This window comes from Pelmatolapia mariae, linkage group LG4, assembly GCF_036321145.2.
Source record: "Pelmatolapia mariae isolate MD_Pm_ZW linkage group LG4, Pm_UMD_F_2, whole genome shotgun sequence".
NCBI lineage: Eukaryota > Metazoa > Chordata > Actinopteri > Cichliformes > Cichlidae > Pelmatolapia > Pelmatolapia mariae.
The window spans coordinates 34,075,668-34,101,127 of record NC_086230.1 but is presented as its reverse complement, the minus strand read 5'-3'; the positions used below and the strand labels follow the sequence as shown (position 1 = coordinate 34,101,127).

At 43.1% G+C, this 25,460-nt stretch overlaps 3 protein-coding genes across 3 annotated transcripts in view; 2 read left to right on the top strand and 1 right to left on the bottom strand.

Annotated features, from left to right (window-relative positions):
• Positions 1–172: 172 nt before the first annotated feature.
• LOC134626575 (eukaryotic translation initiation factor 1b) lies at positions 173–1,912 on the top strand. The gene is made up of 4 exons (XM_063472515.1): positions 173–358; positions 1,002–1,165; positions 1,255–1,356; positions 1,441–1,912. Exons 1-4 carry the CDS (start codon positions 328–330, stop codon positions 1,483–1,485), a joined length of 342 nt encoding a protein of 113 aa, XP_063328585.1. The 5' UTR covers positions 173–327; the 3' UTR covers positions 1,486–1,912.
• Positions 1,913–5,801: 3,889 nt separating this feature from the next.
• LOC134625635 (uncharacterized) lies at positions 5,802–7,379 on the top strand. The gene is made up of 3 exons (XM_063470886.1): positions 5,802–6,195; positions 6,324–6,606; positions 6,743–7,379. Exons 1-3 carry the CDS (start codon positions 5,894–5,896, stop codon positions 6,854–6,856), a joined length of 699 nt encoding a protein of 232 aa, XP_063326956.1. The 5' UTR covers positions 5,802–5,893; the 3' UTR covers positions 6,857–7,379.
• A 3,183-nt stretch (positions 7,380–10,562) lies between these two features.
• Positions 10,563–25,460, bottom strand: part of LOC134626810 (transmembrane protease serine 9-like) — a 37,675-nt gene continuing 22,777 nt past the window's right edge. The window contains exons 7-15 of the mRNA XM_063472731.1: positions 22,595–22,621; positions 18,430–18,592; positions 18,007–18,275; positions 14,969–15,111; positions 14,585–14,882; positions 13,699–13,870; positions 11,660–11,913; positions 11,424–11,521; positions 10,563–10,919 (exon numbers count right to left, since the gene is read on the bottom strand). Of these exons, the coding sequence (XP_063328801.1) occupies positions 10,563–10,919; positions 11,424–11,521; positions 11,660–11,913; positions 13,699–13,870; positions 14,585–14,882; positions 14,969–15,111; positions 18,007–18,275; positions 18,430–18,592; positions 22,595–22,621 (1,781 nt within the window). The remainder of the gene's footprint in view (positions 10,920–11,423; positions 11,522–11,659; positions 11,914–13,698; positions 13,871–14,584; positions 14,883–14,968; positions 15,112–18,006; positions 18,276–18,429; positions 18,593–22,594; positions 22,622–25,460) is intronic.

Sequence of the window (25,460 nt, the reverse complement as noted above, 5' to 3'; positions counted from 1 at the left end):
TTGTAATTTTCCAGTTGCCAATTTGACTGAATTCTAACGACATGACGTCACCCTTCCGGTAAAGTTGAGAAAGAGGTCTGGGCGTGGCTGCCTGCGACGTGCCGTTCTTACGTCTAAGACGTGCTGACGACGGTTTCGGGGCGGAGCTATAAAGGGTTGTTTTCCAGCAGTGCCAACCTTACGCGATCTCCATTTTGTGAAAGCTGCCGAGGCCGAGCCGTGTGTCGTCCCCAAGAACCCCAGAAGACACGAACAAAAGAGTCTAAAGCAGCCGACGGACCGCTAGCTGACCAAGTTATTATCCGAAAGGAAAGCAAATCTTATCGTATGTCCGCTATCCAGAACCTCCAAACTTTTGGTGAGTGGTTTTTGATCGAAGAGAGCAGTGGCGGAGGGTGGGGGAAGGGCGAGAGCTAACGGGGCTAACGTCCAGCTTCAGCTTGGGGCCGAGGCTTATTTCCTGTGGCGTAGTTTCATTTACCTGCTTTTTACGTAACTAATTCGATCAAAATAAAGCGTGAAACTGGAGAAAATAAATGGGAAATGTCTGCCCGGATGTGGAAACTTTGTGGAAAAACGCTGTTTAGCGGCCTTGCTAACGTCAAAACGGCCTCCATTAGGCCCAAAAGCCGCTTCGAGCTACATATTTGTTTTCTTAGAAAACTTTGCCGCTTTTTTTTTCTTGAGTTTATTTACTGGTGGCGTTCAAATATCGGATAAATGCCTCGGGTGTGATATACCGCGGGCTCGGTGGTGCCGCTAAAGTCACCCTGCCATGACTCTGCTGTTATTTGGCAATGGCTAAAAGATTGCTAGCCCGACCTGCTGCATCTGCGCAGCTCTTCATTTGAAATATGACCCCCGAGTGGTAAACACGGGCAGGATTTGGCAGCAGGACAGCCAATCTGTATGTAAATCAGTGAGACATTATTGTCAGACAAGCCGGGTGAGCTGCCAGCCTTATCTGTGTTCATAATTCCATTGTGTTCTGCTCTTTCCAGACCCCTTTGCTGATGCAACTAAGGGTGATGACCGCCTCCCAGCCGGGACAGAGGACTACATCCACATAAGAATCCAACAGCGGAACGGGAGGAAGACCCTCACCACTGTCCAGGGCATCTCCGCCGACTATGACAAGAAGAAGCTAGTCAAGGCCTTCAAGAAGGTACAGCCACAGCGCTGCTTTGTTCTGAGTTTGTTCTGGTTGTTGCTGCTGCAGCGTTTTTGCTGATTGACATGTTTTTATCTCCACAGAAATTTGCCTGCAATGGGACAGTGATTGAGCACCCAGAGTATGGTGAAGTGATCCAGCTTCAGGGAGACCAGCGCAAGAATATCTGCCAGTTCCTCATTGAGGTAGGTGTTCGTCCAGATGTTGCCCCTGATGTTTGTTCTCAAAGTTGCCGAGTGTAATTGGATCCCTTTGTTTGTCCTCTGTAGATCGACTTGGCCAAGGAGGAGCAGCTCAAAGTCCACGGCTTCTAGGAGCTGCTCTCGACCCACCCCCCTCTCCTCAAAGGCCATTAAACTCCCCACCCTCCTCCATCTCTACCCCCTCCTATGTGCTGCTGTTGCTCTTCCTCCCCCCTCCCCTCTTTGCAATCCCACCAGCTCCTGTTAGCTAACACGTGAATTACCTCTGAAACAAACATGGGACTCTGTAACACCACCGCCCCCCTACAACACCAGGGGGCAGGCTCGCTCTCACAAAGACACACCACTGCAGCTCCACACAACATCAGGGATGAGTGGTGATGACCCTCCCCCACACTTCCACCTCCTCGTCCCTTTTGTTTATTTCCTTTTAAAATTTTTCTTTTTAGGTCTCGTGCCACAGTACGGAGGCACAGTCTCATGTAACGTTTTTGTTTTGTACTCTTAAGGTGTTTCAATAAAACGATGAGTCTCCATATTTTGGAGTCGAGTGGTGTCATGGGGAACGGGGTGGGGGCTGGGTGCGCAGGAGGGTCCCAGTGTTTGCAGGTCGGAGGAGGTGCTGAGGATGTCTGTTAAAAGCAGAAAGGGGTTTCTGTAGTTGGCCAGCTCCAGATCTTTACCTCCTCTCATCCTGCCTCATAAGTTGCCATTGTTTACATCCATCTGAGTGGAGAGCATTTAAGTGACCATCTTCACCACCATCCAGCAGATTTGGGCTTCTTGTTGGGTGCGTTTTTTTTCTCTTTGCCAATCCAAGTATCACACTTTGACCGAAGTGAGGCCTGTAAGGAAGGTGGAGTCTGTTCACTGTGATCAGATGGCAAAGTTACACCAGGGTGGGAAATTTAGTCAAAGCTGGTTTTATTCCTTTTGGGATTCATTAGTGAGGGTTTCCTGCTCTGGTCCTCGACCAGCTTTCTGGTTCGGTCCCACAGCAAATTTGGTACTGAACCTGTGGTTTATGGACACTTGAATCTATTAATTTCCTGCAATGCAATAATTTATAAACAAGTTCAGATGTAGTAATGCTGAAATAATGGTTTAAAACGAACACAAAGCCATGGCCAGGTCGCACTGTGCTACTGTGATGGAGAGTCTGTTTTGCAAGTTCCACATTTGGTTCAATAAAATTTCTGCAGTTGATAAGCCTGTCCTGTGTGGGTGCTTTTACTTCAGTTTGCAGCAGATTTGAGCTCTGAGGTGGAGAACACAAATCTGTGGACATGTTTAACGTGTAAAATACTGAGGATATGCTACTTCGGTACTTTATTTCTGTAACTGCACAGCTGTTTAAAGTAGACTCGTGTCAAAGTATTTAATAAAAACAAGCATATTTGCTAGTGATGGGTAGATGAGGGCTCGTGAAGCGTTTCAGCACATTCCCCAAACTATCGATACTGTCGACAGTGTTGCTGTTTTGTTCCATACTGACACCTGCTGGACCTTAAATATCATTGCAGGCAACTTACTTGAGACTCACAACAGACACTGATTCAATGACCCAGTCATACGTGTGTACACTGTAAGGTATTGTACTTTCCCTGGAATCATTTTATATCTTTTACATTTCAAATATTGTAGACATCTTTAAAATATATTGTGAAAGACATTAAGTGAAAATTAAAATGAAAGTATTGTGAATGTAATATTACCCATTTAAATGTAATTGACTCAGAGTTTATTATAAATTTCTATTCAGAAAAATAAGTTTATCCAATGTTTTTGCATTCAGTCTATTGCAGTTTTTGACATCATTTCCCCAGCTTTGGAAAACACACGCTCACAGGGCACAGATGAAGCTGGGGTACACAAAAACTGTAAATCCAGGTGGGAAAGGTTCGGATAAGATGCCTTCCTATTCCCTCAGTACGTTAAAGGATCCTCTGATCTTGGAATGTTTCTCTCCGCCAAGTAGCGCTGGACCTCAATGATGGAGTCCGCTGTGGCATTGTTGGTTTGTCTGCCAACTTCTCCATCGAGCCGCTGCCACGGGTTTTCTGAAATAATAAAAAATGCATGGCCGTTTTAGTTTTTGTCATCTACCCCAAATTAGCACACATTAGCATCAAAATAAATTTATGAATAAGCTGATAATACTGAACTTGCCTGGAACAGGTGACTGCTCTGATGAAGGGTGTGGCTGTGGCTCAGATGTTGTGCGGGCAATTACTGCAGCACACTCCATTTTCAGGCGATTGACTGCCTCACTACACTTGGAGGAACTACGAAATCCGAGTGTTTTAAATCTGGGGTCTAAAAGTGTTGATAGGGTCAACACACTTAATGACTCCAGATTAGAAGCAGTGTCTGTGACACGACGCCTTAGTTGGTCATGGAGATGGGTGGCTGCTTGTGTGTGTAGATGTAAAGAGTTCTGCTCAAGTGCACAGTATGGCATTTTCATCATCATCACCTTTGATCCTGAAACTCTCCTCAGACAACTCCACTGTGGCCTGATGGAAAGGGGCCAGCACAAGAAGTGCTTCCCTTACAATGTCACACTCATCAGCCGTAAGTGGAGTTAAATCTGTTGGAAGAGAAGCAACAGATTCCCAGACTGGTTCTTTCTCGTCATGAAGCCGTGACAGCATCTGATATGTGCCGTTCCAACGTGTTGGTACCTCCTTCATAAGTTTCAAGACGGGCCGTCCCACCTACTGCTGCACTTGAGCAAGCTTTTCTTTGGCTGTAGTGCTGGATCTGAAGAATGATACGATTTGTCTCTTATGGATGAAAGTTCAGGGATTTGATCACATGATTTCTTGACTAATACACTTAGTTTGTGTGCAATGCAAACTGAATGTCGAATTTGGAGAGTTCTTGTTGCTGCAGTCATGTTTGGTGCTGCGTCGGTCACAAGACACCTTACCTTATTTGTGATGGCCCAGTCATCCATCATGCCTGTTTTGAATTGGGCCAAATTGTCTGCAGTGTGACTTTGTGGAAAGTGTTTCACACCCAACACAGATGCACACAACTGCATATTCTCATTAATGTAGTAACAGGTAAGAGCCAAGTAAGCCTCCATGTTCAAAGAGGTGCACATGTCAGCTGTTATACTCACTGCCACAGCTTGCTGTACTTCCATTTTCACGAGTTCCTCGCATGTTTTTTTACTATCAATTCCTTGATGGTCTGAAAATGAAACAAAATTAAATCAGTATGCGGCACTTAACATCAGCTACCTGATGAGACATTGTCTATACAAACCTTTCTGGTTGGCAAAACGTATGATGGATCAAGGACCTGAACCAGCTCCCTGAACCCGTCACTCTCCACAATACTAAGGGGTTGGCAGTCCTTTATAATAAAATTCAGGAGTGCCTGGTCCAGAACAATCTTCCTAGATGCTTGATTTCAAAATAATGGTGTCATGATCCTGGGCCATGTTGGCCCAGCATTCTTAGTTTTCATGTATTTTTGTATTTTGTTCTTTATTTAGGCCATGGTTCCTGCCCTGTTACATTGTTCCTTATGTGTTTTCCCCCTTGTGGCTCTTACCCCCTGTGTGCCCCTTTGTGTATCTGAGCCCTCCTCTCTCCTTGTGTTTTATTCCATGTTTTCCCCAGCCCGTTATGTCTGTGCTCTCCCCGTGCTCTCTCTCCTCCTGTCTGAACCTCTGTGCACTTCCTGTTTTGCTTTGACAGTCCCTCATCAGCATCCGTCATGTTGTGTTCACTCCTCCCCTGTCTCGTTATGATTATCAGTGTCACCTGTGTTCCCCGTGTGCTCCCACTCCCCTCGTTAACCCTCTGTGTATTTAGGTCTGCGTCTCCCTCAGTTCTGTGTCGCGTTTTCCCTCATGACTGTGTGCTCCTCCATGTGTTCCTCGTAAGTCAGTTACCTTAGTTCTTCCCAGTTTAGTTTTATGTTATTTTGTATCGCTGTTGTCTTTTGTCATCTGTTGTCAGCAATAAAGCTGTATTTTGAGTTCAGTCCTGTTTTCCCGTGAGTTTTGCGTTTGGGTCCACTTCCTGCCTGCCACACAGCCTAACCATGACAAATAGAACACATATTACAGTTTTTCTCAAATACTAAAACACAAAAGCCAATCCTCTAAACCAAATGACCAGTTGTCTAAACACATTTACTAAATCTAGCCATCATTTACCAATATCATAAACACATGTCACATGAAGACACAATTCACAGAACACAATCCTCCGTTGTCATAAATCTAAACACATCTTCCCTTGCTAAAACACAAGTTGCAAAAGAACTCTGCTCATATTCCCAAATGAAAGCTCATGTGATGCAACATGCTTGCCACAGTCAGCAATATTTGAACACAATGAACACACCTGGCATCATTCATTACACACAACGACTCAAAATTGAAGACACTTGTTGCTAATGCTGTGACCACATGTATAAAAGCAAGTTCAGAGTGCACAGTTTGCTGAAGATTCCAAACAAACACAATGGATGAAGGCAGAGTCAGGGGAAGAGGAATTCGATGCAGAGGAGGGAGAAGAGCTGGCCCTGGAAGAAGAGGAGCAGGCCAACGAGGAAGAGGAGTTCAAATGAGAGGAGGAAGAGGAGCAGGCCAACGAGGAAGAGGAGGAGGCCAACATGGGAGAGGAGAAGGTCCAGGAGGGAGAGCAAGACAACCTTCATTACGGACGAGATGCGAGCAACAGTCATTGACCATGTCATTGTCCATGGCATGACAATGGCTGAAGCAGGACTAAGAGTCCGTCCAAACCTGAGTAGGTTCACCGTGGCCACCATTATCAGGGCATTCAGACAACACAACAGGTATTGTACTCTATTGCTTTCTTTGTCACAATACAGTTTTACAAACCTGTGAAAGTAGTCTATTGGTTTCAAATCAGTTGTGACTGTATTGTAACACATGTCAATTGACAACATGTTTCTTTCTTCAGAGTTGAAAGAATGCCACATAGAGGTGGGAGGGTTGCCATATTTACAGCGGCACAAGAAACCCTCATTGTGGATATGGTTCGTGGGAACAACCTCATCAGACTCCGGGAGATCAGAGACAAAGTCATTGCCGATAATGTCAACTTTGAGAGCATTGACGATGTCAGCTTGGCCACAATAGACCGAGTTCTCTGGCGCCAAAAGACGCGGATGAAACAGGTCTATAGGGTTCCCTTTGCGTGCAACTCTGCGCGACACAAAGACCTACGTTACGAGTATGTGCAAGTAAGTATACATCCATGTTCACAGTACAGTTAGTGGACATACTGTGTTGCTCAGTGGCCTACATTACTTCTGGACAATACTGTGCTACCTGATTGACTGTTGTTCTGAACACCTGTGCACTTTCACATTTTCACAGAGGATATTACAGTTGGACGCGATGGCCAGACCTCATGAGTACCTCTTCCTGGATGAGGCTGGCTTCAACCTGCAGAAACGAAGGCAAAGAGGCCGTAACATCATTGGCCAATGAGCCATCACTGAGGTCCCTGGCCAACGGGGGGGTAATATTACTCTTTGTGCGGCCATGGGTTTGGAGGGGCTTGTCCTTGGGTCTTACAACACCCAACGTCTCCTCACCTTCCTAGAGGAGCTAAAAGACATCCTCCTGGACCGCCAACAACACCATCCTGGGCCCGCACATCACATTTATGTGATCATTTGGGACAATGTCCGCTTCCACAGAACAAACCAAATCAGAGAGTGGTTCACCACCAACAGTGACCACTTTTTAAACGTCTGTCTGCCACCCACTCCCCTGTCCCGAACCCTATAGAGGAGTTCTTCTCATCGTGGAGATGGAAGGTTTATGACAGACAACCATACACAAGAGAGAACCTCCTAAGGGCAATGGAGCTGGCCTGTGTTGACATCCCAGCGGAGGCCTTCCAAGGATGGATTCGCCATTCCAGGGCGTTTTTCCCGCGGTGCCTGGCAAGAGACAATATAGCCTGCGATGTGGATGAGGTGATGTGGCCCGATGCAGCTCAGCGACATGATGCCGCACAGTGATTGTGTGGTGTGAATAAAGTAAATAAAAAAACTTCACACCCTGATCATGTTTTCAAGAGTACTGTTGTGTGCAATGGATTCTGTTTTTGCATTGAGTTGTGTTACAGTAGTGTACGTACATGCAGGATTTTCTATAGATTTATACTCTTCATATGGAACTCACAAATCTAAATGCCTAATCCTATAGTTCGGCAGCAGCTGTATCGATCACGTGACTTTTTCTTAACACACGCACTGATACAGGTTTCGCTCTGTGAGCTTGATACATGCGCCAGTGCGTCAGTGTTGCTGGACCCATCACTAATATTTGCATCTACTGCAAATAAACAAAATACAGACCAATGCAGCTGGTCTGAACTCCAAATCATCTACAACTGAGCTCAAAAACTGGCATGTAAGTCAAGATGTGGTATAGCAACACCTGTAACTAAATAGGGGAAATTCTGCAACCAAACTATTCACTGAAACAACAGCAACACCGAAACCACTGTCACTGCAACCGAATGTGGCAAAATCTGCAGCAGTGAAACCAGTCGATGCAACTTAGACAACACCTGCCACTGAACGCAGGAAGTTCTGCAGATACAACCAAACCAACTATTAAAACTGCAGCAACACCTGCAACTAACCGAGTACTACTGCAACTGCAACTACAGCAACACTTTCATCTAGTCCTGGTGGCTTCAAAGACCTGTAACACAACAGCAACATCTGCAACTACATGTCCAATGCATGTTCACTACATGAACATGAGAAGTTCTGCAAAAAGTAGCAGCGTCTCCAAGCAACTAAAAAATGTACTAAGGCATCACGTTTAGCTTGACACAGAAACTTCAACATGTGCAGCGAAATGCAAAGTTGCTGCGATTACACCAACTATTGCCTGTACACTGACACCTGTAACTAAACACAAAGGCTGTGTTATTATAGAAAATAGGTTCTAATTTAAGCTCGAAGGATCAAATTTCATGGAAATGATTGTTTTTGTTTGAAAATGACTCAAAGTGGTTCAAATACGTGAATTTCCTACTTGCACTTGAAAAGTGAGGCGCTGCAGTCCCCTGCCAAAGGAACACGGGTTTAGTTGAGTTTTTAAAAATCATCAGTAGCCGCTTATTCTTTTACATATGAAATATTATTGGAATATTTGGTCACATTTAACATTTTTTTTAAAATTTGTATAAAGAAACAAATGCATGGCAGTAGAAGAAAATCAAATCTTTCGATTGAAACGACAGTGCATGAATAAAACAGTGAACGTGTCCGGGCTTACAAACGGCGTGTAAAGGCTGATCTGAAAAAGTTTGTTTTCACGCTTGCCTGTTTTGTCCCTGACAGGCTTCCCTCTGTCTCCATGGTAACACACCACTTTGAACGACAGCAGCGGGAGGATGCGGAGGTGAGTTATCTGTCTCTGTGCCGCTCACCTGTTTAAGCTGCTTCATCTCCAGATTAATGATCTGTGACAGCTGTGAACGTAAAACCATTCATCCCAATTCAGTTTTTAATAAGTAAATAACAGGTAGAAAGTGACAGCGTTAAATATTAAAGAAACTGAGTGTAAAATAAAGTTCCACTTCTTGCTGTGTCACATGGACGCCCAGGTGCTCCAGCTCCTCCAACAGATCCACGTCCTGTCGCAGGTCGTCCTCTTCCTTCTGAAGTCAGCCACCATCTCTCTGTCAGCTGTAGCAGTAGAGATGATTCCTCCCTCACTCTTCTTCTTCTCCTTCCATCTGCTCCCTTTAGAGGTCACCACAGCAGATCATCTGCCTCCACCTCCTCCTATCCCAGCATCCTCCTCTGTCACACCGACCCTCTGCATGTCCTCCTTCACTACACTCTGAGGTCTTCCTCTTCTCCTCCTGCCTGGCAGTTCCATCTTCATCATCCCCCCTCCCTCCTCTGCACATGCTCAGACCATCTCAGCCTCTCTGACTCCATCATGCTCACTCCCAGTGAGCATCTGAGCATCTTCATCTCGGCCTCCACCGTCTCTAAACCATCATGGGAGGACTTACTGCCATCTTTAAACCTTCCCTTTCCCTCTTGCTGCTCACCTTCTGTCACAGATCACTTCTGACACTCGTCTCGACTCTCAATCTAAAACTACAGGCTGAAGTCTTTCAGGTGTGTAAAGCAGGCAGGTGTCACAATTCCTCTGATGGTGTAAAATTAACAAAAGGTCTGTGGCTGCTCCACACCGCTCCAGAGAATCATCCACTAGTGCTCCGTACTCCTCCAGCTGCTCATCACCGATGCATCCAACCACGTAGTCAGAGTTTAAGCTGCATCTCTGCGGTTCATAAAAGAAGCCGGCACGGCGACACTGAGATCCAAAACTACGCTTCTCTTACAGCCGTGACACACCGAGGCTGCAGCTGTCAGCAGCTGTTTGTTGGTCAGTCACTGCTCTTAGTTTATCCACAGGAAACAAGTTTATGTTTGCAGGTCTCATTCTGCACATGCACGCATCTGCCAGGAGGGGGTGCTAAAAGATCTGTTTTCACACTGCACACAGTTTGTGTCATTTCCCTGGGGTCCACAGGACAAGCAGTCTTTCAGCTTTTTAATTTTTCCCAACATTTAGTAACATTTTCACAATAATCAAATAAAGTGTTATAACAAGCACAAAATCAGACCTGCTCTTTATTTTTTATGTTAGGTGTCGTGATGATGTTGTGATAAGTGTACACATTTAGTTCTTTTAAAGTGGACTCGTGCTTTTTCTTAAACGTGTGCAGTTTCTTATAATGAGGCCGGCGTGAGAACAAAGCCTTACTGACCTCTGCTCAGAATGAACACAACCTGTGGTGGGATAACCTTTGTTGTCATACTGGAGGTGGAAATAAAACAGGACACGTTTGTGTGGTTCAGGGAGATAGTGAAACTTTTCTTACTCTTTAACACTAACACAGAATCCAGACTCACCCGCAGTCACAGTGAGTGAGTCTGGCAAAAGTCAGAAATGTGTTGCACAGTGAACCTGAGCAGTTTTCATTGTAAACAGTAAATTAAAAAAAGAGGTCCATAAACCAAAACCAGCCATCACCTAAGGCTCCCTGATTGGATGCTGGCACCACAATGCTCCCTGGTAAAGTCTCAAAGTCGAGGCTTGTTCACATTCATCTGTGTCCATCACATCATGTGAATCAAGTCTGAGTTCTCTAAAGGCAGAGTTGGAGACAAAAGGCGAGGCTGAGGAGATGGACGAAGACAAAGACGAAGGAGTGAGCAGGACGACCCTCGCTGCTGTCAAACACACTATTTGAGTCAGTCGTGGTGGCCGTGTTGGTGGTGGTGTAGGTACTGCTGGTAGTGGTGGTGTTGGTGGTGGTGTTGGAGGCCGGAGACAAGAGTGTCCCCAGCGTCTTCGTCAGGAAGGAGTCAAAGGAGCTCACTCTGGTGAAGGTCATAACTGGAGCTTCTCGTCTCCTCCTGGCAGAGGGGCTTGGAGCTGTTAACACGACCGGCTGGAACCAAGAGCCGCCCTGCTTACACATCAGCGGGCCGCCAGAATCACCCTGAACAGACGGGAAGGGTCAGTTATTAGTTTTCTGTGACTCAAAGGAAGAGTTTGATACACCTTTTTTTGAGAAACAAAATTTTAATGAAACAACACAACTAAAAATGCGAAAGAGATCACAAATACACTTCTGCCCTGTTTTTGCTTTTATAGTATTTTCTCATAGATTTAAAATTCAGAATGATTTGGTTGCCATGTCATTCTCATAAAGAGGAAAGTTATAAAAGCTTGAAAATAAACCAAAATACAGAGGGGCTCTTTTAAATCACAATTAAAATGCTCTAAAGCATTCCAGCATACAGGCCGGTGACAATGTGACTTTAACAGACTTCATAAAGACACCAGATTTGCTCTAACTGGCCTGTAATGAAGACTGAAAATTCAAGCAGATTGATGAACTATCCAAATTCATCATGTGACTGTGATAAGCAGCTAAATCCAAGGTCCAGAATAAACATGTCAGCAGACAGTGTGTTATAAGAAGAAGAATCCAGTCATTTACCTGCTGCAGTGCAAACACGTCTGTACAGATGCTCCCACTCGATGATGAGTTCCCACAGTTTACCACCGAGGTCTGAAACTGCTGCATAACTTCTTCAGCTAACATTATGAAAGATAAGAAAATCCTGATGTTTGACTAAAGAAACTGTAAGTGCAGTGGTCCACATGTGTAATCTGAGAGATGGACTGGTGCAGAGTCTGGGCAGAACTCTGTCAGCCTTCATGTTGCTGACTCACCTCCTCCTGTTCCAGGACTCCAACCGGCCGCCCAGCACGCCAAGCCCTCGGCGAAGGTTCTCCCGTTGTCCAAGCAGATGGGCTGGATGTAGTCGGTCAGGATGGGCTGGGCAGATAGATGGAGGATGGCTATGTTGGTCCCGGTCGTGTTGCTCAGAGTGATATTTGTCACATTCAGCATCACCTCAAAGGGGTTGGATCCATTTAGCTTCAGACGCCCCAACACGACAGTCCACTCGGACGCTACAGGGGAGCTGTGGGAGGAACGAAGCACACAAACATAATCTTCATCAGCTTCAAACAAAATCTACACCAAGATCTACACCTGGCCCTTCGGCTGATCCACAGGGCCAGCTCTGTTCTAGGATGCCCTCTGGACCCAGTGGAGGTGGTGAGTGACAGGAGAATGGTGGCTAAGCTGTGATCCCTGTTGGACAACATCTCCCACCCCATGCAGGAGACTGTGACAGCACTGAGCAGCTCCTTCAGTGGGAGACTGCGGCACCCACGGTGTGGGAGGGAGAGATTTCGCAGGTCTTTCCTCCCCACTGCTGTCAGACTGCACAACAAAGACTTTAACTGATCAAACACACACATCCACACATGTGCAATAACACTAATGTGCAATAATCTTTTCTGGCATCGTTGTATTTTTACTCAGTTGTATATAGCATTTGTATTCTATTTTTATCTTATTGTATATTTTATTCTATTTTATTCTACTGTATATAGTATTTTATTTTATTCTATTCTGTACAGTTGTGTACTGTATTTATTCTTATTTTATTCTAATTTTGCTTCATAACTTTTGCACTGTCCACTCCCTGCTGTGACAAAACAAATTTCCCACGTGTGGGACTAATAAAGGTTATCTTATCTTATCTTATCTTTACACTCAACTTCATGAGACCCAAGTTTTACACATCAAAACAACAGTCAACTCAAGGTGCTTTATATTGTAAGGTAGACCCAACAATCATATGACCCCCAATGAATAATCTTAGAAGGAAAAATTCCCTTTTAACAGGAAGAAACTAGTTAGCAGTGAAGTTTCTCTCCAAGTTTGTTTGAAAAAAAGTATCCAGAAACACGTCAGGTGGACGTGCACATCAGGTTACACTGTATATGACAAAGTACCTTTGGACTAGATTTAGCACTGAATCAGCTTAAATGCTAACCCTGTGTGGGACTGACCAGTTACATGTGTGGAAAGTGTAGAAGTGTGGCACCATCAGGTGATGTGGGCTGGCAGTGAGATCAGCTGATCTGCTCAGACTGTGTTCAGTTTCCATTTTTAAAGACTCGCTCATTTCCTTAAAGGGACGGTTACATTTGTAGTCTGTTGAGCACAGTTTTCACTGGTGGACTGATCCACAGTGGAATACAGTTGGTTTACAATGCATTGAGTCAGTTTGAACTGTAAAAAGTAGTGAGTGTAAATCTGAAAAAGATTTTTTGTTAAAACAGTAATCTAAAACACTATTTTAATAATATGTTGAGAAACATTTTGTTCTAGATAAAAAAGGTACCTATTATAAATCATAAATGGTTTTGCAGTTCTACTTCAGTTTGCAAGCAGAGAGCAAGTAAACCTTGTTGTGATGAAAAACACATCAACTAGAAAGATAAGTTCATTACATTTGTGGTGCTGCTTGTCTCTTTGTTTTTTGCTGTCTAATAGATAAATTATGATTGAGCATAAAATGCAAACATGTTAAAACTCTTACTCGTGCTGTTTTTGGTCAGGCAAATTTAGAGAGGAGCGACATCCCAACATACAAAGAGCTGAAGTGATGAAGAAAGTTAAAAACAATGAAAAGTTAGAACTGCAGCTGTGCTCTTCATGCTATATTTTTGTATGTCTTTCCTGTGATTCTTCCAGTCCTTGTGCACTCTGCTATTTCTTCCTTCCCTGTTCTGGTCAACTTGTCAACCAGTCAGTATTTAAATGGTGCACAGGTGTTATCCACGTCACCCAGCGTGCAGTACTAATTTTTGTTGATTAAATTGTGCTAACTTCAACCTCAGCTCCAACTCACCTTGAGAAACAGTCGGCGTTGCTCAGCACAGAGTCCAAGGCCACCAGAGTCCCACCGCACACGTGACTTCCATTTTTCTGTAAGCTTGCCATCCATGGCCATGAACCGGCTGTCGCCACTGAAGTTCCCCCCAAAATGTGAGAACTCCTCGGTGCTTGTCCACAGACCACTGCTGAGGAGAAAAAAACAAAAAACTTGGACCAAATAAACACATCAGTTGAAGTATTTTAGACTAGAGTAAAAGTTAGATTGTTTTCTTTAATAAAGTGTTGCCATGATGGGCACTTACGCTGGGGAGTGGCTGGAAGCAGGGTGGTTGTTGTAGTGGTGTGGGTGGTTGTGGCAGGGATTAAGATTGTTGTAGCAGTATTTGTGATGTTGGCTTGCATATTTGTGTCATGTTTGGGGTTATTAGGATTTACATTTGCTGTAGTGGTAGTTTTAGGGGTCGTGGTTGGAGGAGTGGTGGTAGTTTTAGGGGTGGTGGTTGGAGGAGTGGTGGTAGTTTTAGGGGTGGTGGTTGGAGGGGTAGTGGTTGTTTTAGGGGTGGTGGTTGGAGGGGTATTTGTTGTTTTAGGGGTGGTGGTTGGAGGGGTAGTTGTTGTTTTAGGGGTGGTGGTTGGAGGGGTGGTGGTAGTTCTAGGGGTCGTGGTTGGAGTGGTGGTGGTTGTAGGGGTGGTGGTTGTTTTAGGGGTGGTGGTTGGAGGGGTAGCGGTTGTCTTAGGGGTGGTGGTTGGAGGGGTGGTGGTAGTTCTAGGGGTTGTGGTTGGAGTGGTGGTGGTTGTAGGGGTAGTGGTTGTTTTAGGGGTGGTGGTTGGAGGGGTAGCGGTTGTCTTAGGGGTGGTGGTTGGAGGGGTAGTGGTTGTTTTAGGGGTCATGGTTGTAGGGGTTGTGGTTGTAGGGGTGGTGGTTGTAGGGGTGGTGGTGGTAGTAGGTGTGGTGGTTGGCACTGGTGGCAGTCCTGTGCAGGAGACATTGAGGTCACTGTTGGTCCCAGTGGACGTGAACGTCATGAAGCCCGGCTGGTTGGAGGAGATCTGGCTGTTGATCCAGGTCTGGTACTGGGATACTCTGGCGTAGACTCCTGGAAGATTCGGTCTGGCACAACCTGTTCCAAAACTGACGATTCCCGCCTGAATCCAGCGACCGTTCTGCTTGCTCACCATTGGACCTCCTGAATCCCCCTTTGAGAGCAGAAACATTTACTGTTAGCTGAGGAGAAGAAACTGTAGAAGGTGAAAATGTGCCAAACACAGGTAACAACAATCACCTGACAGGAGTCCTTTCCTCCTGCACTTAACCCGGCACAGATCATGTTGTCAGTGATTGTTCCCACTCCATAGTCACAGTTACACTGCCTGTTTCCCACCACGGGAACCTGCACCTCCATCAGGTTGGGTGAAGGAAGGGACACTAAGGCAAAAAAGTATAAAGCAGAAAAAGTAGAGTAGATGAAAGGTCTCCCTCATTTGATCCCAGGATTATCGTGTGGCCGTAATTCCTTCTGTATCAAAATATTTTTCTTATCTAGTCATATTTTAACACTGGGGAATGACGCTTTGACTGTGAAATGGAGAAACAACACCAGTATTCTCATGGCGAGACAAACATTGGAAAGATTCTAACCTAAAATTGGCCAAAAAATGAGGTGAGTGGTCAGGTTGGATGCAGTCCTGTTGCAGGCCTGTTGACTGCAGTGGCTTGTTTTATCTCAAACATTCTTGAAAGAGTAGCTCTCAAACAGCTAACAGATCAACTGCAGAGGAATGGCTTATTTGAAGGTCTCTATCACGGTTCTCGGTCATTTTGACCCAGCATTTTCAGTTTCTTGTGTTTTGGTATTATTCTATATGATTTATGTTCTGATTCTCTAGTTGTGCTGTTTTGATTGTTATTATTCTATGTTTCAGTTTAATTCTGGTTATGAGTTTCGTTCTCAGGTTTTGCTCTTGTGCCCTCGTGTTTAGTGTAGGTGTCATGTCTGTGCCTATTGTCTGCTTCCTGTTTTACTTTGAAAGTCTGTGTCTCATGTCAGTGTTTCTAATTTTGCTTCCCTTGTCTCGTTAGGTCTAATTTCTCCCAGCTGTGCTTCCCTCCTGTCTCCATTTCCCAAATTACTCGACTGTGTACTTAAGCCCTGTGTTTTCTCTGCCCCGTGTCGCGTCGTACCCTCTGTGTGTGGTCTCTGTTTCCTTGTAGTTTATGTTTATAGTTTTCTAGCATTAATCCTTAGTTTCCATGTTCAGGGTATTTTGTTTGTTTTTCACAAATTCATTATTTGAATTGTTTTTCCAGCAGTAAGGCTGTGCTTTAGGTTAATCAGTCAGTCTCTGAGTCCTGTATTTGGGTCCAATCCTGTCTGCCGCTCAGCCAAAACATGACAGTTTCAGAGCTCATCACAGCACAGAAACAGCTTTAGTGAAGGTTACAAATGATCTTCTTATGGCCTCTGACAGTGGACTCATCTCTGTGCTTGTCCTGCTAGACCTCAGTGCAGCGTTCGATACTGTCGACCATAATATCCTATTAGAGCGATTAGAACACGCTGTAGGTATTACAGGTACTGCACTGCAGTGGTTTGTATCATATCTATCTAATAGACTCCAATTTGTACATGTAAATGGAGAGTCCTCTTCACACACTGAGGTTAATTATGGTGTTCCACAGGGTTCAGTGCTAGGACCAATTCTGTTTACATTATACATGCTTCCCTTAGGCAGTATCATTAGAAGACATAGCATACATTTTCACTGCTATGCAGATGACACCCAGCTCTATCTGTCCATGAAGCCAGATAACACACACCAATTAGTTAAACTGCAGGAATGTCTTAAAGACATAAAGACCTGGATGGCCGCTAACTTTCTGCTTCTTAATTCAGATCAAACTGAGGTTATTGTACTCGGCCCTGAAAATCTTAGAAATGTAATTCATATTATCAGGAAGTCCTAAAAACTCCCTGAAAAGCCTTCAGTTAATCCAAAATGCTGCAGCAAGAGTCCTGACAGGGGCTAGAAAGAGAGAGCATATATCTCCTCTATTGGCTTCCCTTCATTGGCTCCCTGTTAAATCCAGAATTTGTGTGCTACTTTGTGTTGGTCTATGACAGAAAATCTTGGTAAAAATATTGTGGTTGTGAGGTGACAAAATGTATAAAAGTTCAAGGGATATGAACAAAAATAATTTCTAGTATTTATAATAGGCCTATCATAGCATGGGCCTGTTCCACTGGAGATGTAAAAAAGTTTGTAACTGCAGTTTTATTCAAGCCATACTCATACAGAAATTATTATTTTTTTTTACTTTTTTACATTAAAGTTATTTTTGGGTATCTTGGAATCAGCAGCAAATGCAAGATAAGATGAGTACACTAGCAGCAGTTTCAGGACAAGTAGGATTTAACATCCACAAAGGTAAAACTATGGTCATCAAAATAAAAGAAGCCAGAACAGAAGCAGTAATCCTGGCAGAATCCCTTCCTTTACCTCCCTCATTAACAAGCAGGGAGGAACAGACACTGATGTCAAACCGACAACAAGTAAAGCAAGAGCTGGATTCTTAAAGCTGAAAAACATCTGAAACTCAAGAACACTTAGACTTGCACTTAGATCAGAATCTCCAACTCCAATGTGAATATTAGAGGAAGTGTTGGAAGGATGATGATGTAGATGGATACGACATACGCTGAGGAAACCACGCAACAACATCACCAACAAGTTGGGACAAATCTGGCATCAGACTTAAACGATGGCTCAAGAACGAGCTGTTTGGAAGATCCTTGTCAACGTTTTGTAGAGTGTTAGGCATAAGGAAGTCCATTTAACTTGATATAATTGTGATTATCAAATGGTTTGCGCTTCTGGTTGAACAAAGTGGCATTGAGGTTATAACACATGGAGCTTTAAACTCTCTGTAGCCATCTTTTATTTGGGCTTAGAATACTGCTCAAACCATTTGTACTTTCAGTCAGCGATCATCATGAAACAAGCAACCTGGCCATGTTTGTGTACCTCATTTGAATAAGTAGCTCGCTTCCTTTCATCTAGCAACATCAGAAGAAAGATTTTGAAAAGATGAGCCAGTTTGTTCGAAGCAATATTTTCTATTGAAGACAAAATTTCAAATGTCAAAATGTCACATTTAAAAAAACAATGTATACCCAGTCATCAAACTCAGATTTATAACATTTTAGCTTGCAGAAGAATTTTATTGCTTGAAGTACTTCTGAGCCATCTGAGAAAGCACACTTATTTCCTTCAGTGTGGTGATTTTTTACTCTAAAAGTAATCAGGTGTCTCTATGACCCACCTGTTTCTCCAGTACTGCCCCAGCCGGTGACCCAGCTGTTAACACCGCTGTAGAAGGTGCTGTTTGAAGCTGCCAGGCAGACGGGAGAAATGTAGCTGCTGAAAGTCACAGACGAGGAGAGCTGCAGGAGGCAGATGTCGCTGTCGTAGGTAATGGAGTTGTAGTTTGGATGTGTGATGATCTGTGTTACTGTCCGAGACACTGCATTAGGGTTAGATCCCTGTAGACTCTGAAGGCCCAGATTCACAGTCAGACTGCTTACAGTAAAGCTGAGATCATCAGGAGAGACACAAACAGTGCAGAGAGGATGAATCATCATTTACACTTAAAATGAATGGGTCCTGCCATCCAGATCTGTGGCTATTCATAGTCTCTTCAAACAGCAAATCTTTCATTCTTCTTTTTTTTTCTTTTCCTACTCACCTTCGACAGCAGTGAGCAGCAGTCAGCACCCACTGACTGTTAATGAGGGATCCTCCACATGCGTGCTTCCCAGATTTTAGCAGACTGACCTGCCAGGGCCAGCTGCCAGGAGAAGCTTCCTGTCCTCCTACAATCCTGGTGTTGAGCTTTGGCTGACCACAAACTGAAGACAGAGATTAAAACACAGAGTGAGCATTACTGTATGAGCTGTAAACTCTCAGCATTACAAACTGCTGAGTGAGGACACAGTGATCCTGGACTAACAGCAGTAAAAAGTAATCTGATTTCAGGAGTCCACTGCGTCTCAAGTCTAGAGTCCAGTCAGAAACTAATATTCATCCTCATGATGTATTAAACATTAAGGTAAGTTAAAAAGAAACTTTGTCTTACCATTCAGCTGTGACTCAGACTCTGAAAAACAGAAAAACATTTTTAATCAACAAATCTCCATTCATCTTTCAGTGGTTAGTGTCACCTCAGCTATTTTGAGTCTTTGAACTGGACTTCTGTTCTTTTGGTGCATTTTTAATGACATCATCTGATCAATAACAGGGCTGCTGTGGTTTCAAGTCTTCGGTGTCTGGGAGTCCACGAACACATGAACTGCAGTTACATCATAAGTTTAAAGCTTATAGACAATGATTACTACATGATTACAATGACCAATAATTATTTTTAGGGGCTTGTTTCTATTAAATAAAACATGATACAGAGCATTACAGCACATTAAAAAGACAACAGCCTTAATTAACGCAGTGGGAGATTGGACCCAAAAGTTGGGTTGATACGTCGTCACTTAACAGATAACAACGAGGGTAACTAAGAGTGAGCTCATAACTAAGATCTCCACCCTCACATCTAAATATGGTCACATCTGACTTTATGAGCTATAAGAAAAATAATTTCCTTGGTACTAAAACCGATTCTGAAGTACAATTTCACTAACTTAGAGGGTAACCGTGGCAGATCGTCTCGAAACAAATTTCCCACGCGTGGGACTAATAAAGGTTATCTTATCTTGAAACAACAAGTGTAATTTCAACATTTCAACTTTTTTTTCAAAATAGATTTTCTAATTTAATCTTGAAAATTCGACTTTATTCTTAAAATGATCAGTAATGTTTTTTCCTAATGTGGCCCTAATACTCTGTAATTAAGTTCTAACTACATAATTATATCTAATAAAGTGACTTCTTACATTCATGTATATTATATCCAATATAAGCATTAGAAATATCCTGCCTCAGAGTGACGCTGAAAAACTTGTTCATGCATTTATTACTTCCAGGCTGGACTACTGTGATTCATTATTATCAGGAAGTTTTCAGTTAATCCAAAATGCTGCAGCAAGAGTCCTGACAGGGACTAGAAGGAGAGAGCAGATTTCTCCTGTATTGGCTTCCCTTCATTGGCTCCCTGTCATGGCCTGGGTCTGGGACCCAGCATTTTCTGTTCATTTTGCATCATTGACATGTACTGTAGAAGACATGCTAAGTTCTTGTTGTTTCTACCATTAGTTCGGATTTCAGTTGCCTTGTATTTTGACATTCTTTTATGTTAAGTCATCCAGTTATCTTAAACATCCTTAGTTGCTCAGTGTTTAGTCCTTATTTATGTAGATCCTGTTGTGTCGTCACCCCTTATGTTCCAGTCTGCCTTGTTCATGTTGTCAAGTCAGTATTATGTCTGCCTTCGTCATGTTTCCCGTTTTATTTTGAAAGAGTCTGGTGTTCTTTGTTCATTGTATTTTGTTTCACTTCCCCTCTCCCCTTATTAGGTTCATGTGTGTCAGCGGTTTCCCCGTGTGATTCCACTTCCCCTGATCACCCCTCATGTGTATTTAGTCTGTGTGTTCGTTTCTGTCGTTGTCAGAACGTCTGTGTCACCATGTCTAGTCATAGCACTCATAGTAGTCACAGTATACATAGTATACATAGTTATCGTGTTTAGTCACAGTTATCTTGCTTAGTTTTCCCAGCGTAGGTTGCAGTTTAGTTTGTCGCCCAGTTTGCATTGCCTTATTTTGTATTCATATTTATCAGCCAAAATAAAATGGCTTGGCTTTGGTTTAACTCTCCGCTCCGTCTCCTTCTGTGTCCACACCTGGGCCCTCGTTCTCACTCTCGCACAGTCATCTCCCGCTGGCCGTGACACTCCCTCTTAAATCCAGAATTGAATTCAAAATCCTGCTCCTCACATACAAGGTCTTAAATATTCAGGCCCCATCTTATCTTAATGACCTTGTAGTACCATATCACCCCCTGAAATTTTGGTGATTTGACGATATATAAATAAAACTGAACTGAACTGAATTTTCCTATCACAACAAAAACAACAGCTGAATGTCATCTACGAAGGACGTGAGCCACATATTTGAACTGTAATATCTCTTCTTGAGTATTAAGACTTAATATGTTAATATTAAAAACTCTATAATTCTTAAGTTCTTAATATGAATTGAAATAAAATTTAAACACGGAATCAAAGTTAAAATAAAATAAAGCAGCTCTAATAACTGTGATACAGACGCTGATTGATGGAGAGCAGTTCAGCCTCTCAGCTGCTTCCAAACCAAACAGATCGTCACATTAATCTGTGTTTTAGCTTTCATAACCAGGATAAAGATGAAGCTAAAACACAACACCAGTCCTCCTTTTCCTGCCGTGTTATTTCCTGCAGTGTCACTTTAAAGTGAAGCGATGTGCTCCTGAGTGTTTTCACCCTCTGAGTCGTACCTGATGCAGGTGTGTGCAGAGACCTCTTACCTTGGGTCAGGAGCATCAGCCCAGCAGCCAAACACATCACTTTGTAGAAAGCCATCGCTGTAAGATCCATACCTCCAGACCTGCTGAGGCATAAATAACCTTCCTCTCTCCTCCTCCTCTCTGTCTGTCTGCATTAAACACACCTCTGTCTGACACCTGTCTGACGACACACCTAACACCTCACTGCAGCTCACCTGATCCAGGAATTTCAGCTTTCAGGCAGCAATGTTGAACTTTTTTATTAATCATTTCCAGCTCGATTTCTCTCCCAGTTAATCAGTACAAGTCCTTTTCTCCTTCCTTGGTGTCCAGCCTCACATCACTATGAGCCTTTTCCTTTACCTTTGCCACCTCTCTCTTAGGTCTACTTCCTTCAGCTCCCTGACTATCCCACTTTTTCTTTGCTAACCTCTTCCTCTGAATGCTTTCCTGTACTTCCTCATCCCAACACCAAGTCTTCTTCAGTACACCAAACACCTGGTAACAATTTCCTTCCACCCAGAACCTGAACTCTGTGCTATATTCTACCTTCTTGAACTTCCACCATTCATCTCTGTCCTTAGCTGCTTCCTCTTCTTGATGTTTATAGTCATCCTACCGAGTGCCTTCAAAACCTCCCCTGAGGCCACCGTGCAGTCTTACATCTCAGGTTGCAGGTTCTGCGTAAGACATAATTTTATTGTCCAGCAGAATTACTGGACTTGAAAACCTGATGCTGAACAAACTGAACTTCACAATTTAGCATTTCTTCTTGATATTTCATTCTGCTTTTTCCTGACCTAAAAAAATAAATATATTTATATAAGTTATTTATAAATATTTATATTTATTCTGCTCTTAAAAATGTGAGCATGTGCGAGTCAAAAAATAGTGAACCTGTCTCTTATTATTCGGCTGTAACTCTCATAACAAACAATCACAGAGTGGGGACAGCTGTCAGCGTTTTCTTTAAACTTGACTTAAAAGCACAGCAACACAATAAAGTCAGAAGAACAATGACCCAACTCAGAAAGTATGACTAATGACTAAGAATGTAAAGTTCAAATGTCAGCACTGAAGTTTTATTTAAAGAAGCAGTTTGTGTTTGTGCAGTATGATTCACTCAGAGGTTATAAAGGACAGAAACACAACAGATCTGTTCTGTGAAAGAAACGATTCATTTCTGTGCTTCATTTATCTGCACTGAGAGCAGGACTGACACAATAGGGAGTGTCAACAATAACCCTGCTCAGGAATTAACTGGTCAGACTGCATTAGGTTTCCTAGAATTAACAAATGAACTGCATCCACTGTCAGTGACATAACATGGAATTACAGTCTCCTAGTTCTCAGCTCACTCCCCCCCCCCCCCCTTTTTTTTTGTATAGGAGGGGTGAGGGGCACACTGGTGGTCTAAATACTAGAGATTGCGGGCAATATTACATTTCCTCTGCACATGCTCAGTACGACTGTGGAAGTGAAGTGCAGTTATCTCACTTATGCAGAGATGCTCAAGGTCCAATTTAATTTTCTCATAAGGAAATTACTTTTTGGATGTAGAATTTTTTTTTCTGCTGCCAAAACTTTGGATAACTGGGATTTTTTTTTAATTCCTGGGGCCTTTGAAACTGCCAAACAAAGACTCACAGGCTTGGACAGCTGATTGAAGGAGATGCTCTGTCCCCACTGCTGTTCTGCATAGGCATGAAACCCCCTCAGTGAGATCGTTGACAAGACTGGCTACAGATACCGACCACAGAATCGAGCAATCATCAGCCACCTCCTCTACATGGATGACATCGAGCTGTATGCCAAGAGTGAATGAGACATTGATTCACTGATCCACACCACCAGGATATACAGCAATGACATCGGAAGGTCGTTCAGACCGGAGAAGTGTAGTCGGATACAGACAAAGACAGGTGATGGTGTTTAAATAGTGCTTTAATTTTTTTTTAAAATTAAACGATGCTGAAGGAGATAGCGTACAAAAAAAAAAAACATGGAAAAGATAATAATAAAGATTTTTTGTGCTAATTTTATTTCAGTCATATAAACAATATACAGAAGTTCATTTAGCAAACAAAAGAAAAAAAATTAATTGGATAGCAACACTGTGAATGCTTATCAGCATTCACACTAAAGATGAAAAACACAGTCAGAGTGTTTGAAGCCACGTTATGAACCAAATAAACTGTTCAGGTAAATTCAGGCAGCCTAGCTGACTGACGTGGCTTTCTCCCAGGCTCACCATGAAAAACAGCGGCTGAGTGAAAGGCCATCCTTTATTTGTTAACGCTGGTGTGCGTCACATCTATTATGTCCATAATCTGTTTTGCTACACTGATGCAGATTTGACGTAGCTACTTCTTACGAGTTATTCACTACCTGAACAGTTTAGGTGGTTCATAATGTGGCTTCAAACACTGTGACTTTTTTCCTCATTTATACTGTGATCTTATTTTTATTTTGTGTTTTTTTTTTCTTCATTTTTTCAGAAACCCTTATGTACCATCACAATGCATATTAGAGAAACTGCATCTTTTGCAACTCAGTCCCTGGATCAGAACCATCTAGCCTTCAGCCGACAGACACCACACTGCACCATACCTTTGTTGTGTTGTGCTCATCCGTGTGGATTACTGGAATGCTGGTGGAACTGAGACACCTGTGATTTTCCGGATCTTTAGTTATTATTACAGTCGAGCAGAAACATTTTGACTAAACAGGTGATTTAATTTTTTTGTGACTTCTTTATCTTCAGGATTCAGGACACAGGTGAGATAAGTGCAAAAAAAACAATTGACAATATAATAAAACAGGAAGCACTCCTGTGTGTGTGGGAATGGGGAGGGTGAATTTTTGAAAACTGGTTCTCAGGAAACACTGTAATGATAACATTATGTGAAAGATGATTTCCTGGAATAATACTTTCATGTCTGTCAGCAAACTGGATCTACCAGTAAGAGCACAGGTGAGTTTACAGGTATGCAGGAGTGCAACGTCATTGTGCCAGGAGAGGACCTGAAGATGAAACAATTCCTCTGGTTAAAGGAGACAATAGATGATAAACAAATGAATTCAAAAGAGATTTTATGTTTGTAAAAGGCTGGCAGGTTATTAAAAGCTCTGCAAGGAATTGGCTGCTTGATTATACACACCTGAAACACACAGCAGGTTTATTGACATTAAAAAATAAGAACAAAGCATGTAACATGAAAAAACAGACGCTCCATCTTTTCTTTGAAACCCCAAACAATGCCATCACTGTCATTCTTAGTGAGAATAAACTTGGTATAGATCTGTTTATGTGCTCATTTGGGGGCTGGTGAGGTTGAGAAGTCTTTATTCAGTTAAATTTTAGCACCAAATCAGAACAGCAGTCACCTCAAGGTGCTTTATATTGTCAATTCACTAGCTGGGCCCACGTCCTCATTTTTAGGTTTGACAGCGTTTTAGTGCCAAGGGGAGTTCCAAATGAATATAAATTAGTTGATGAAATAGCTGCAGGGTTTGAAAGTATAGTCATATGGGTAACTCCAAATAAAAATGTTGACCGGATTAATTATGTCCATTACAATGTGCTGAGACTCTCTAACCTAACCAGAGACGCCATGGAGGGGTTCGCAGAGCAGCTGGGGCCGACCTCGCTGATGGGAGTGCAAAATCAAATGGCCCTGGACATGTTGTTGGCCGAGAAGGGAGGTGTATGTGCCATGTTTGGTGACATGTGTTGTACCTTTATTCCCAACAACACGGCTCCAGATGGATTGGTAACTCGCGCTCTGGAGGGTTTGAAAACATTATCCAAAAACTATGCACGAGCATTCTGGAATTGACAATCCGCTGGAGGGCTGGATGACATCCTTGTTTGGGAAATGGAAGGGAGTTGTTATGTCTGCCATGCTTTCTTTATCTACTTTTATAGGGATACTCGTCACATGTGGTTGTTGTGTGATTCCGTGTGCCAGACGGCTGTTTGAAAGGGGGATTGCGAAGGCTGTGGACTCGGGAGCAACAGGTCCGGTGTCCATGATGCCGTTGCTAGAGGTGGAGATGGCTGAATGGACCAAGGAGTGACACAATGAGAAGTATGGTGACCTTCTTTGAAGGTCAAAAGCGGGAGTGTGGGAAATATATCATTTTTTACTAAGCTTTAGTAGTGGCATTTTGTGAAAACTTTTATTACATAAGTAGTGATGATCATTTTATACACACTTTGCAAATGTGCTCATGAAGAGTTAGCATTTAGTCTTCTGAGGGTCATAAGCTTCATCTGGCGGGACT